The 12,739-nt window shown below is 38.8% G+C and overlaps 1 protein-coding gene and 1 long non-coding RNA gene across 3 annotated transcripts in view; one reads left to right on the top strand and one right to left on the bottom strand.

The window, feature by feature from the left end:
* Positions 1–6,201: 6,201 nt before the first annotated feature.
* LOC139637134 (uncharacterized) lies at positions 6,202–12,106 on the bottom strand. The gene is made up of 2 exons (XR_011694542.1): positions 11,533–12,106; positions 6,202–10,599 (listed from the first exon to the last, which is right to left on the bottom strand). It is a non-coding gene; the product is annotated as an uncharacterized lncRNA (long non-coding RNA).
* The window catches only part of rnf24 (ring finger protein 24), a 31,834-nt gene continuing 27,683 nt past the window's right edge, over positions 8,589–12,739 (top strand). Inside the window, exon 1 of one of the 2 annotated variants that reach the window (XM_071505684.1) lies at positions 8,589–9,164. Coding sequence is in view for 1 of the 2 variants with exons in the window: in XM_071505683.1 (XP_071361784.1) it covers positions 9,777–9,898 (122 nt within the window). In the remaining variant the exon portion in view is untranslated. Of the gene's footprint in view, positions 9,165–9,201; positions 9,899–12,739 lie in introns of those variants that run through there. The other variant, XM_071505683.1, reaches the window with a different exon arrangement.

Here is a 12,739-nt window from a genome sequence, read left to right as displayed (position 1 = left end):
CCTTGTACTCTATTTCAATCACATCCACGCATTCTCAATTTGCTCAGTGGAGTCAAGAAAGTATGATGAGTTAGGACTACAAATAAAGACAGCTTGTAGGTGGTAGGAAGCAGATGAAGACAATCATGAAGCAGGAGGACCGTGATAACATATATCACTTCCTGCCTTAGCTTTGGCCTGAAGAACAAAAAAAAATGACGCATGATGACTACATTATTGTGCAAGCCCTTTGCTTTGTCTCATCCGGTGGTCCTACAGTGAGGATAACCCTCTGACCCAACCTATGCACATGTGGAGGTTATTTTAGAAGTCCAGGAAAGGGATGAGAGACCAACGCCTAATGCAGTCATGACCTGCAGCTATGGGTACTTTTTTGAATCACCAGTGACCGGAGGGGACAACACCTCTGGTCTTTTGGTATTACCGCTTCCCTAGACAATGAAAGGTTTGGAGCAGCAAAATGTGACATATAAACAAAGGGTAAAATGTTCAAATTATTTTAGTTAAAGCAACATTAATTGATTATTTTGGCCTCTTGGATGAGAGGAATAATCTGTAAACACAACGCTGACATGTTACCACTCTATAATGTTGATATGTTGAATATGTTGATTTGCCATTCATTTGGAGTCCTGTTTCTGGACACCCGATTAATTGTGGGTCTAATATTTACTCTCCTTTTGGCGTAGTTTTTGTTTCTACCAACTCCTAAGAGAAAACTACAATGTGGTTCTGGGATGCTAATGCTCATAAGTTAGCCACTCACTTTGTCTGCGTGCCACTTTTTCACACTAATGAAAGAAATATATCAATTAAAGAGCTGTCATTTCGGCTTACAAGATTTACCACAAATTGTACAACCGCTTTAAATATCATCCAAGCTTGTTGCCTTGTTTCCATTGCCTTGCTAACTGTCTATACAGGAAAATGACATCCCCATTACTAATCCTGCCTACAAAGCTCTGACTGGAACAGTAGGTTTATCACAGATTTCCACTGAAAACGGCTGCCTGCTCTTGCTGGAAACAAGCTTGCCTAGAACTTTAAAACAAAACCAAAAGAGTAAAGTTGAGGGCAGTGAGACGAAAAATACCGGCGCTGAGGAGACTGACTGTTGAGTCATGACTATGAGTGGGTGTTTTTATTACAAATTTCAATTAAAATGAAAACACTGGTTAGTGCACCTTTAAGTTTGAGTTGTTTAATGCTTTACTTTATGAAAACCATCACATGAAGCAAAGAAAACAGCCGCGCTGCTTCAGTTGCTACAGTTATACATGGCTCGCAGCAATCCTCCTCCGTAAGTTGCCCTATGCGAGCTCAGCAAACACACGATTGTTTCTATCTCGCCTGTGTTTGTCACTGGATACGCTGCCTTGTCACAGGCCACTCTGCTGTGTGTGTCTCGGTGGGAGAGCTGGGGGAGTTATGTGACCATCGACCTCTCCTGTTACAAAACATACACTGCAGCCCAACAGCCTTGCTGATTCTAAATGTCACACAGTCCACAGGAGACGCTGACTCTCTCACACATGTAAGATAATTTTCAATCTGAGGTGGCGGGCTTGTAAACAGTGAACAAAGTCTTGTCTGTGGCTGATCTGTAACAGGAGTTGATTTGTTGTGGAAAGAATGTGGACTCCTATCGGCCTCTGTGTTGAAGTTAGTTAATAACCTCAACAATGTTCTACTGTGATAAGAAACAGTGACATGTTGTATCTCAAAAAACTCATATACAATAAGAAAATACATCCAGTGCAGCGTTTTGAAATATATTTGAAAAAGGTCAACTAATTCACTGTTCTGATTCTACTATAGTTGTACACTGTCCTCTTCTCATTCAGTGTCAGGTTAGCTTGGAGCTCAAGTGATGGCTGTTGGCTTTATTTGTTGTTGCTACATAGCTTTAAGCCATATAGCTGATGTACATTATCATAACAATAAGGCTATGATAACTGATCAACTCAAGCAAACAGGGCATCAATCCTCTGTCTGAACCAAAGCAATGCTCTGCTTTTTCCAGACAGGCAACTCATACATATATGATACATAATATATGCAAGAAAATCACCTTTGATTATTTGTGATATCTGTAGTTGTATATTAAAAAATATAGCCTAAAAGGTGCAAAAAAAAGAGCCTTTTAAAAGCAGAAATCATACATGTTACTTGTTGCATACCAGTAACGTGAACACATAATACACACTAACTGTCAAACAACCATAATATCTAGTTCACATATCTAGGAAATTAGGGAAATGCCTTTACCTCAGTAATGCAACAGGATGTAATACAATATTGGTGCCAGAGTACTGTAGTTTCTTCTGTGCTTCATTTTCATAGCATACTGTATATGCAAAAGAATACAAGCATCTGTTTCTAATCTTTCATAATCTTTACTTTTTGTTTGTAGTAGGTCAAAAAAAGCTCCAGTAGTGCATGTTGTTCTCATCATTTCATCGGTCATCATTTCCAGTCAGTGTATACAGTGGCTTTACTCATGCAGTTGACTGAGATTTAGAATTCTTCTAATTGTGCAATGCACTTTGGTAAAAACTTATGTTTGTTTACATGAGGATAAATTTAGGCATGAACTACACACCCAAAGTGACATGTCATGGGCAGGGCAAGTTTATTTTTATTGTACCTTTGAAACACGTTTACACTTCAAAGTGAATATCAAACAATGAACTTAAAAATAAAATCCAATAACAGTAGAATTGAACAAAATAAATATATCTGAATAGAATATATTGGATATGAATATATTGGAATAGAAGTTAGAGCTCAGACAGCCAGTGCAATGATCTGAGAACCAGGATAATGAACGCTGTTTTCTTTGTCCCAGTAACTCTCTCAGCATATTGAGCTGAACTGTCTGAATGCTATGAGAGTCCTGGACACTAGTCCAGTACCTGTAACATAATCATGACATCTGACATAAACGTATTAAATCTGACTAAGTGGGTGTCATTTTCAGGAGACTATACCGGTATCCTAAAAAAAGTACCACTCTGGCCTCTACAGGTCAGCTCCATTAATACAAAGCACAATCCACATGAATCAACCTCTACAGCCTTCTTTTATCAAATAGAAAAGAATGCATATAAAACAGTGAAACAAAACAAAACAAATTCGCTGAAGACACAGAAATAAGAAATCCCTTCTTCGTCACCACTTTGTGGACTTTACATGTTAGGAAATCCTGAATTGGGATTATTTTTAAGGAAGTTCATAAATGAACCCCACATCTTGGGTCGGGGTCATGGTTTTCTGTGTAAAAACACAGAAACTGTATATTTTGCATGTAGATAACAAAATATACATTTTAAATAGTAATTATTAAAAAGTGAATAGAAGACATAATTATTAATTATTATATTATAATTATTATGTAATGCTTAATTAATTATTTTTTTAATAGTGTGTGTGTGTGTGTGTGTGTGTGTGTGTGTGTGTGTGTATTTTTATATAGTGGGATTGTGTTTTTATATGTAATTTTTCTTCATTGTCCTGCACTGATCTGCTGGAATTTAAAGTAAAATGATCAAACTCATATTATGCATTGTGATCACCACTAGAGGGTAGCAAATACATATTAGTGCATTAGCATGTCTTCGAAACAACAGCTCCACTAGAACATACATTGGCAGTCACTGTATCTCCATTCTGTGTTTCACAAATGCAATTTTAATGTGAACAGACAGTAAATTAGGTGTGTGGCATTTATTTAACCCTAGGAAGAGGAAAGGAAGTGAACAGTTTTGAGGTTTGATGTTTTGTCCTGTCAAAGCTACTTTTGCTTGCAGTAGTGTGCAAAAGCATTCGGACTTCTTTTAACTGAAATAGGTACTCACACTTCACTGAGAATGAAAAGCCAACTAACAAGCAACACGATAAACGTCGAAGACGTCAAAGTTTCAGTTTTGCTTTAAGGTAAAGTATGATATATAATAGATGTATGGTTTATAATGTGAGCTATCGATTGTATTACAGTAACTGCACTATGCCTTTTTGATTGTGTAATAGTGCTGTTACAGTAAGTGCTCCTGAGGAATACTCAGTCCCGCTTTTCACAATGAGTGCAGTATTCTCACAGTCTTGCTAAAACTCTATACGGGCTGTACAAACTAGGCAGGTTGTGCTAAACGACTGTCCAAAAAAAAAAAAAAAAAACATTTACTTTCCACAACATCTAAAACTTAATATTGACTCACTATTCCTCAGTCTTCTTTGTTTTACATATGTCACCTGTTCCACCACTAATAATCTTTATTACTCTATTAGGTGCAGTCCAAGTGAATGGGAGAGTGGACTTTTTAATCCCACTGTACATACATTAGTGTGTGTTTATTGTAATTCTGTTAGAATTGTGGGTAATAGTGTTTTTTCTAAAACCCTGAATATGTGGCTTTATAACCAACCTAACAGGTGTTGGCAGCATTCACGCAGTCATATCCTGCTCTCTGAAACAAGAGACAAGAGCCTATATCATTTTATTCATCAAAGAATTGGAAAAACAGGACTTTTCATATGGAGCTGCTGCACACATTATGTTTGATCCCAGTGAGGGAAAACTTTTGGAGCCTATCATTAGTTGCCTTGATTAGGCAGTTGTCCTTTTAGCGGTGCTAATGTTGGTGGAGAACATACACCGTCATCAGTTTTGCTTCTTCTGACCATTATTTTTTTGCCACTGAATTAAATTGCAGCATGTGCCTGAGAATGAACGGTTATATCTTTGACGTTTGTCAAAGAACAAATCATGTTTGCATCTTTTGTCCCATTTTATGATGTTATTTATGTTTTGTAGTGCTGACAAGAGAACAGCCTATTCTAGACTGTCTGAGCAAGGCACAGTGGTTAATCATGCAAGACAGTAGTGTATGTGCAGAAGTGGACATAATGGCCATCAACAGACTGAAGGAAGTGTAGCATGGTGATAATAAACCTCCTCTCTCCAATTCTTCTGAAATAATCCCTCCATTCAGTCAGTACCAAGCAGCAGCCTCCTCCTGCCGTCCCATGGAAGGGAAGGAGGACCAGTGCCAGTCTTGTACCTAGTTTGCAATCCTTCAATGGCCCTTTGTGGATGCTGCCATCCTTCCCTCCCGGCAGTCCATTCAGGAGTGTCACATGGCACTCGGACTCTGCGCCCATCTCACAATGCACCCCTGTCATTTGCACCTCATTGACATGCGCTCATAGTGATGTGCATTGGGGAATGGTCGTGTTCTTCCACCAGTTTCAAAGGAAATGAAGTGCCGGGCTGGGTGGCCAAAGTGTGGCTTCCTGGATACGGTATTCATATTTCTCAGGAGGAAGTGCTGAAACGTGTGAGTGTGTGTGTGTGTTGGGAGCTGGCAGTGAGTTTTAGCAAATGTGTCACACCAACCTCCCACACCTTTAGCTGTCAGGTACCATGAGAAAACGTTTGACTGATATTATAGTTATTGAACAACAGTAGTTTTAGAAACACCATAGATTTCAAGGCTGAATGAATGAATGTTAGTATGGAAAAAGTTATATTCAAATGATTGTGCTACATTTCCAGTAATGTGTGGAAACCCTTGCCTTTATGTGAGCGATATAGTAAAGTTATAAAATACAAGTGAAGTTCATCATGAATAAAGTACAGAAATTCAGTCTCATTATCAGGTTAAAGAAATTCATGATCTTAATGGGAAATGTACTGACAAGAAGATTCCCCATGAAAGGCCCCTCCAGAACAGGGGTTACTTCTACTGAATTCAGTTTTTAAGAAATATTGATAAATTGTCTGGATTTTCTTTTTAACCTAAATGCACTTGAATGACATCTAAAGAGCTGTGTGTGAGTCAAGCCAAGTGCTGCTCTATGTTGAAAAAAAATCAGAGGTAAGCTTGCAGCTCCCAGCTTCCTGTCAATTAGTGCTAATCTTGTTGAATGTGGTCTGATAAGTGATACTCAGTCTGCACAGTCTGCAACGTCAGAAGCTTTCACAATACAGTGGAACCACTGTGAATGAATGTAGTGAGATGTAACACTCTAATACAGTCTTCAGGTCACCTGACATTGAAGGTACTGACAACTAAGACGAGCTGGAGTCTGAATTGCCTATAAAATTCTCTTGAACTCAATATATATATTGAGTTTAAGGTAACATATATTGTTTAGTTTTTGAGTACAGGCTTATTTTAGTTCCATTCCCAGAAACAAGAACAAAACAACATTGCCTTTATTGTACAGTAATTGACAAAATAACTTGGAAAAACGTTCCTAAAAATAACTGTGATGTCAGAACATGTTTAATGAGGCAGTTGGGAGATATCACTGCTATGCCTGACTCTCTTTCTCAGGCCCTGTTGAAAGAGACAAGAATCAGCATCATCATCACATCATCGTCACTGAGAAAGACCCACAGCATTCAGTACACTACAGCAGGCAGGCATGGCTAGACAGGCTCGCTGCTATTTCAACGGCTACCCTTAAATACAAAGGTTTAATTTGGAACCTGTGGTGGTTCCGTTTGTTAAAAGAAATGAACTCTTATTCATTCTGTGTTTGGTGCTTGAAATAACACGTATTATTAAGCGCTTTAAACTCACATAGCCCTTAACAGTGATGTTTGATATTTAAGCCATTTTCCTCATCATCACAACCCACTTTAGTGCCTCTTTCACCTTTTAATAAGGCAACATTTCCATATTGTAACTAAATGAATTCATGATTAATTATCCTTTGCTTTGAGATACTTTATAGCTCAGCTGTGAGCCATTAATAAAAACTACTTTGGATCGTTTGGTTGTGAAAAACCCCTTTGGCTGGTATTTATATTTTATTTTGATAATGATGCAGTTATAAATGTTGGTATACCATAATTCATTCTAGTTTCTCATTTCTCCAATAAAACATCTACAACAAGTCTGCAGTTAAGTGATTACAGAAGGTCACTGGTTTCTTGCTTTCTAAAAAGCTGGCGTAAATTAAAGGAAGTTAAATTTTCAAGCTGTACATGAATGAAAGTGGTAATTAAAAAGATAAAGCATCACCCTGGAGAAAGATAAACACAAACTGCAATGAATTTTTAAAACCTGGCAATCTTAAACTTATTAAAAAAAAGCATTAGTGAATGACTGTAACCTTAAAGGTTAAAGTCATATTTAAGTGCTAACCTTTTATTTTTCAGTAGTGGCAAGTAAGTGCATTTACTAAAGTGCAACACTAAAGCACAGTTCTGGAGTACTTGTACTTCAGTAGAGTATATACATTTTATTCTATTTCATACTTTTGCCCCACTACCCTTCAGTAGAAAATATTATACTTTTTATTCCATTAGTATATTTTTACATACAGAACATATGATCAGTGAATAAAACATGTCTGTAAAAGATTACACTAACCTAACAGTATAGAAAAAAATGTAAAGCTTCAGCATGACCAGTTACAACAGTAAAATGCTACTTACACATTAATACATATTAATGATATTTTGATAAGAATATAACACTCTGAAAAGGGTAATTGTGTATACTTTTACTTTTTGATAAAATGCATTTTTCAACAATACCTCTGTAATACATTTTGCTGACAGTACTTGCTCGGTGATACCATGCCTATTCAAAATAAAAGAACAAACATAGGAATTTCACAATTGCAATTTTATAATCACAGTAATATAGGCTAATAACAATAATTAATGTAACTAAATAACTGAAACATAGACTGTTAAAAGCATTTGACTATGATCCTCTTCATAGTGGTGAAAATCGATTTAGTCACCCTTTTTGGGTTTGCCCAATCCTGGAGACATTTTTTGGAGAACGTAATTAGAGACACTATAAACGTTATTAAAGAGCCTTTTGTTTTGGTGTAGAATTTGTATTACTTGATATAATACCAACAGAAACCATGTCTAAGAATATTTATTTACTGAAAATCCTAATGATAATTACTTGAAACGCATCATGTCCACGCAGTCAAGCATAGAAAGGTATATGGAAGATTCAAACCATTAAGCTTATTACTTTTAAGTTAAAAGTACCGATACAACTGTAGAAAATTATTATATTGATAAGCAAATAAATGCTTGAATTTTCATTTGTAGAAATAGACAGAAATACAATAATTCAATAAATGAATGTGCATTGTAATAATATTTTTTCATATACACATACATTCTTATTACTACAATTTATCTACACAGCTAACAACATAAGCTAAAACACTTTCATATCTATATCTTGATATTTATGCCTATTGGTATCTTTCATTTTGATGAAATTGCCGTGTCTCTTAAATCTGTTTTTGTAACTTGTACAAATGATACTTTTCCTTTGTCATTTCTGTCTAGATTTGTGTTATATTGCGAGCTTTTATGTGTCGCCACGTTATTGTGGTTATTAAATATAGAGTATTGGCTGCTTTAATTTGGTTCATTGCAAGTTTATCTCATTGCATCACAGTTAAAGAGTATCGGTGGTGGTTCTTACTGGAACCATTATTTTGAAGGATCATTTGCGATCAGCTACGTGACCATGTGCAGCAGCAGCAGCACCACCACCACCCTCCTCCCTCTCTCTCTCTCTCCCTCTCTCTCTTACTAGCATCACTCCCCACGTACACGCTGTCCTCAAAACCATTACCCGCCTCGGCTGAGCCTGACTGGAAGGAGGTGGGATCTAGCTACTGGTGGTCGTGGGCTTGCCGACGTTTACGTGCGCACCGTGCAGATTGCCAACGACGGGGCTTTTTTTTTTTCCTGAGGAGGAGGGGGGGCGGGAGAGAGAGAAATCACGACGAGAAAAGCTCCTCTTGGGATCCCCTGCCTCCCTGCCAGCGACACACATTCACCCGCCGCTGTCATCTGCCCCTCTTCATTTATCGTCGTTTTCCTGCCTCTTGTCTCCCCACTCAGACCCAGCGAGCTTCCCGCTGACCACAACCGCCACCGCCATCCACACTGCAGGCTGGGGCTGTGTGATGAGGTCGCCCTGCCGCAGGGGTTTCGTTGTTACGTTAAGATAAGGCGGAATTTGTTGTCAGGATAGTCGTCGCTTTCAGTTTGGGTCGACTTGTCGCTTTCGAAAGCCTTCCAGCACCCCGAGTGTGTGAAAAAAATAAAAAATAAATAAATACAACAACACAGGCGAACGTAGCTACTACTGGGGCTGAGGGAATCGCTGGTGAGTGGACGGTTTTTATCTTTTTTATTAACCGTTAGCTTCTAACTGTTAACTGGTGTGTTTCATGTGCCGAACTTGCAACATAACATTGATGCTGTCAAGACCGGGCAAACGTGTAATTCATAAACTTCTTTAGCCTTTGAGTCGTTATGTATCATCAAAGACTTTTCAGAGGAATGTGTGAATGTGTGTGTTTACTTAACGGTGTTTAACATGACCTTCTTTATGTTCATTTGGTCCCTCTCAGGGATAGCGTTAAGTAACGCTATGTCATTCGCGGCTAAGGTTAGCCGTCAACGCTGCTAGCTACCGAGCCTACGCCCAGTAGTCTCCCGTCCTGTAATAATTCACAGTTACCCCACCGAGAATTGGTCAGTCGCCACGCAAAGATGCCAGGTTTCCATTGTGTAGGTAACGCTGGGCGAAATGATTAAAGTCAGCTCTCACAGCGCCCCATTAACCGACCAGAAATCAGCGGACTCAGTGATAACAATCGCTCATCAGAGTCATATCTGTGTTTTGCAGTGACATGCACAGAAAGTGCAGCTACTGCGGTTTAAACCTCAACACGCCTCGCAGTTAGTCAGACAGGGTTGACCCTTGTGAAAACGCATGGTAGGGAAACAGTGGGGCTTTCTCTGTGTTTCCGTCAACACTGACAGCATTGTGTGGGCTGTATCACGCCAGAGCTATAACACGCTAATCCTCGGTGGGCATCGTTGGCAGCAGTGCAGGTATGAGACCGTTTGGGTTGAATGTGTATGCATTCATCCACCTATGCGCATTGATCACTTTTGTACAGTTGTATATGGGATTGAAAATGAGTGCTCTGTGGTCTCTGGGATCCACATTGTATTGTTGCAGAACCATGCAGCCCTGATCATCATATTTTGTTGTACCCTGAGTAAGCAGCTGTCAAGTGGGGAAGATATGCGAGGTTCTTCCTCAAATTGTTAATCTTAATAGCATCTGTGGACAGAATATATGAAATCACAATATTAAACAACATGTTTTTCACCCTTCTTCTGCCATTTAATTGTCTAAGGGTATCATATGCCAAACAGATTGTAAAGCTGTCTATGGCAAATCTATGCCGTCTGATTTTTGACTGTGTTGAAAGGATTTTGCTGACTGGTTGCAGTCCTGCACTGAAGCATGTGGTGGACACCAGAAGTTCAAATTTATGGAACTGTCTGTGCTCTGACCTCTGACAACTATACTATTCATGGCCCTGTAGACATGACTGGACGTCCAGAATGGGGACTTCAGTTGACTAGTAGTTTAAGTGAACTTCCTGAGCTCTGTGATAAAACCCACCTTAAGATGCAAGTAGTACTGTTTATGAACCATGCAGTACTGAGGGTGCCAGAATGGTGACTTCTTACTGTGGAAGCAGCTGTCAGTAGCCTTAGACAATGTACAATGTCCCCAGATCCTTCAAGTATCCATAGAATGAGTGTGTTAAAATTACAGTTTTGAACAATTTATCTTTTACATTATAATCATTTGTTAATAATTTATATTTCTACTTCCTCTGTCATTTACACGGTATACAGATTTTTTTTGTGATTTGGGACTATATAAATAAAATTTGCTTTACCTGTTTTGAAAGGAGGTTATATGATTGAAATGTGGTTATATGACTGCACACTTTGTTTTGGACAGTGGGCTGCACTTCATAAAAGTTTAAATGTGTCTAGGCACAAACTTATGAGAGGGATATTCCATTAAAAACCCTGTACACATGACTGTACCTCCTTTCCAAAACGGAGGAAAACTCCTGACTTGTATCCCCTCTGAAAAAGCAAACAGCTTTGTTCATGTAGCTCTTTTCTAAACAGAAATTACAATATAAAGTACAACTCTCTTAGAAGAGAGATGGAAGCTTAAAATGACTGAACGCCACACTATACTTTTTTTCCCTGAAAACATGAATGATTAATAAATACTTTGGGTTTAACTGGTACAACCTCTTTGATGGAAATTAATCCGGAAGTCAATAATAAACACTAATTGAACTAACTAAAATGATTATGTCAGAATTTTGTCTCTGTTTTTCCCCATAAAATGCTTAAAATAAAGTGTTACAGAAAAGAGAGGCGAAAGTCACTCAAAAGCTGACAATGAATCACCCGAGGGTTGTCTGCCCACGTCGTAAAGCCAATGTGTTTATGACGCACTTGAAGACAGAGTGAAAAACTGGCCCTAAACTGGCCACATTTGATAATAGCACACATTTTCAGAGTCTCTCCTGGAAGACATTCACAGAGTTGTGCTCGGTACTACACATGAAAATGCCACAAGTAGTTGTATAACCAATAAAAAAGAGAGCTAAAGAGAGAAGTTCAAACCCAGTGCATATTCTCACCTGTGCACAGCTGGCCAATCACATCCTGATGTGGTTGTCAATGTCAGAATTGTCAGTTTTGTAAAATCAGTGGTTGGAGACAGCCCCCTCAATCCGACGTCAGAAAGGTGTCAAGCAGAGAGAGTTACTGAAGCTATCCGACCATCTGAGAAGTATTACTGACGCAGTATACTGGCCCCTGCAGTCAGTCAATCAGAACCTGTCACTGAAGGCTGCAAACAGCTCAGGGTGTTTCTGTAACAATAAGGCGCTGGTCTTCCTCTGACTTCACTGTTCTTTTAAAGCATTGTAAGCGTCGCAAATGTTCATCCTGATATTTAGAAGGCCTCTGGAAAAAGTCTTTAAATACTCTGAGGGTCCGCTGTGTTTCGTGACATCCAATATTAGCTAATACAAAAACACTCTCCTGTGAGTGAAGGGTTTATTTATACTAAAATAATCTTGCCGGTGAACAGCTTGTAAACACCCACTTCTAAAACCCTCTAGTCAATGACAGTTTAGGGAATGCAATTTCATACCGCCTGTGTGTTAATACCAGTTGTGTAATTTTCCATCAAACAGGAAATGTGCATTACTGAACACTCATGAGGTGTAGGGAGCTTACTTGGGGCCACATTGAGGGCAAAGGTTAGTCAAACACCACATTATATAACAGATTTAAGCATCCTCTTAAACATGTAGAGCCAGTCTAACGTTTCCCAAGTATATGTTTCTGATCCAGGAAAATGCAAGCTTGGTGCTTGCAGCACTGGAGATGTGGGTGATCCAAGAGTGCTCCTTTTGACTTCAGTACCCGCAGTGCTGACATATAATAAAAGTATATTATGCAGAATTTGTGGGGAAGAACCTAAGGGTGTTTGTTCTATTTGCAATTTCTGTTTCATCAGGATTTAGAGAACACTTTCACGTGCGTTAAATGCAAGCATGTACATGTGCAAGGACCATGTACATGTGCAAAGAATGTTGATCAATAAGTGGTCCCCTTCCACGTCATCTTGTGGCGCAGTTAGTGTCTAACTTTTGACATCGTGTACTTCTGTTTCTCGTAAGTTCCATCCACGATTCATCAGGTTGTTGCTCTTGGCCTCAGGCACAGGGCACTTTGCCATCTCAAACGCTCATTTCTCAAATGGTGTTATAAAAGTATTGCATTAGTGAAGTTGACAATAGGTTCACTGTGTTTGCGTAGTCGGTGTTCATAATGAAA

This window comes from Trachinotus anak, unplaced genomic scaffold (genome assembly GCF_046630095.1).
Source record: "Trachinotus anak isolate AG129_WGS33_773 ecotype Australia unplaced genomic scaffold, CSIRO_AGI_Tana_v1 ptg000019l, whole genome shotgun sequence".
Classification (NCBI taxonomy): Eukaryota; Metazoa; Chordata; class Actinopteri; order Carangiformes; family Carangidae; genus Trachinotus; species Trachinotus anak.
The sequence above is the reverse complement of the archived record's forward strand: the minus strand, read 5'-3'. Positions and strand labels throughout refer to the sequence as shown.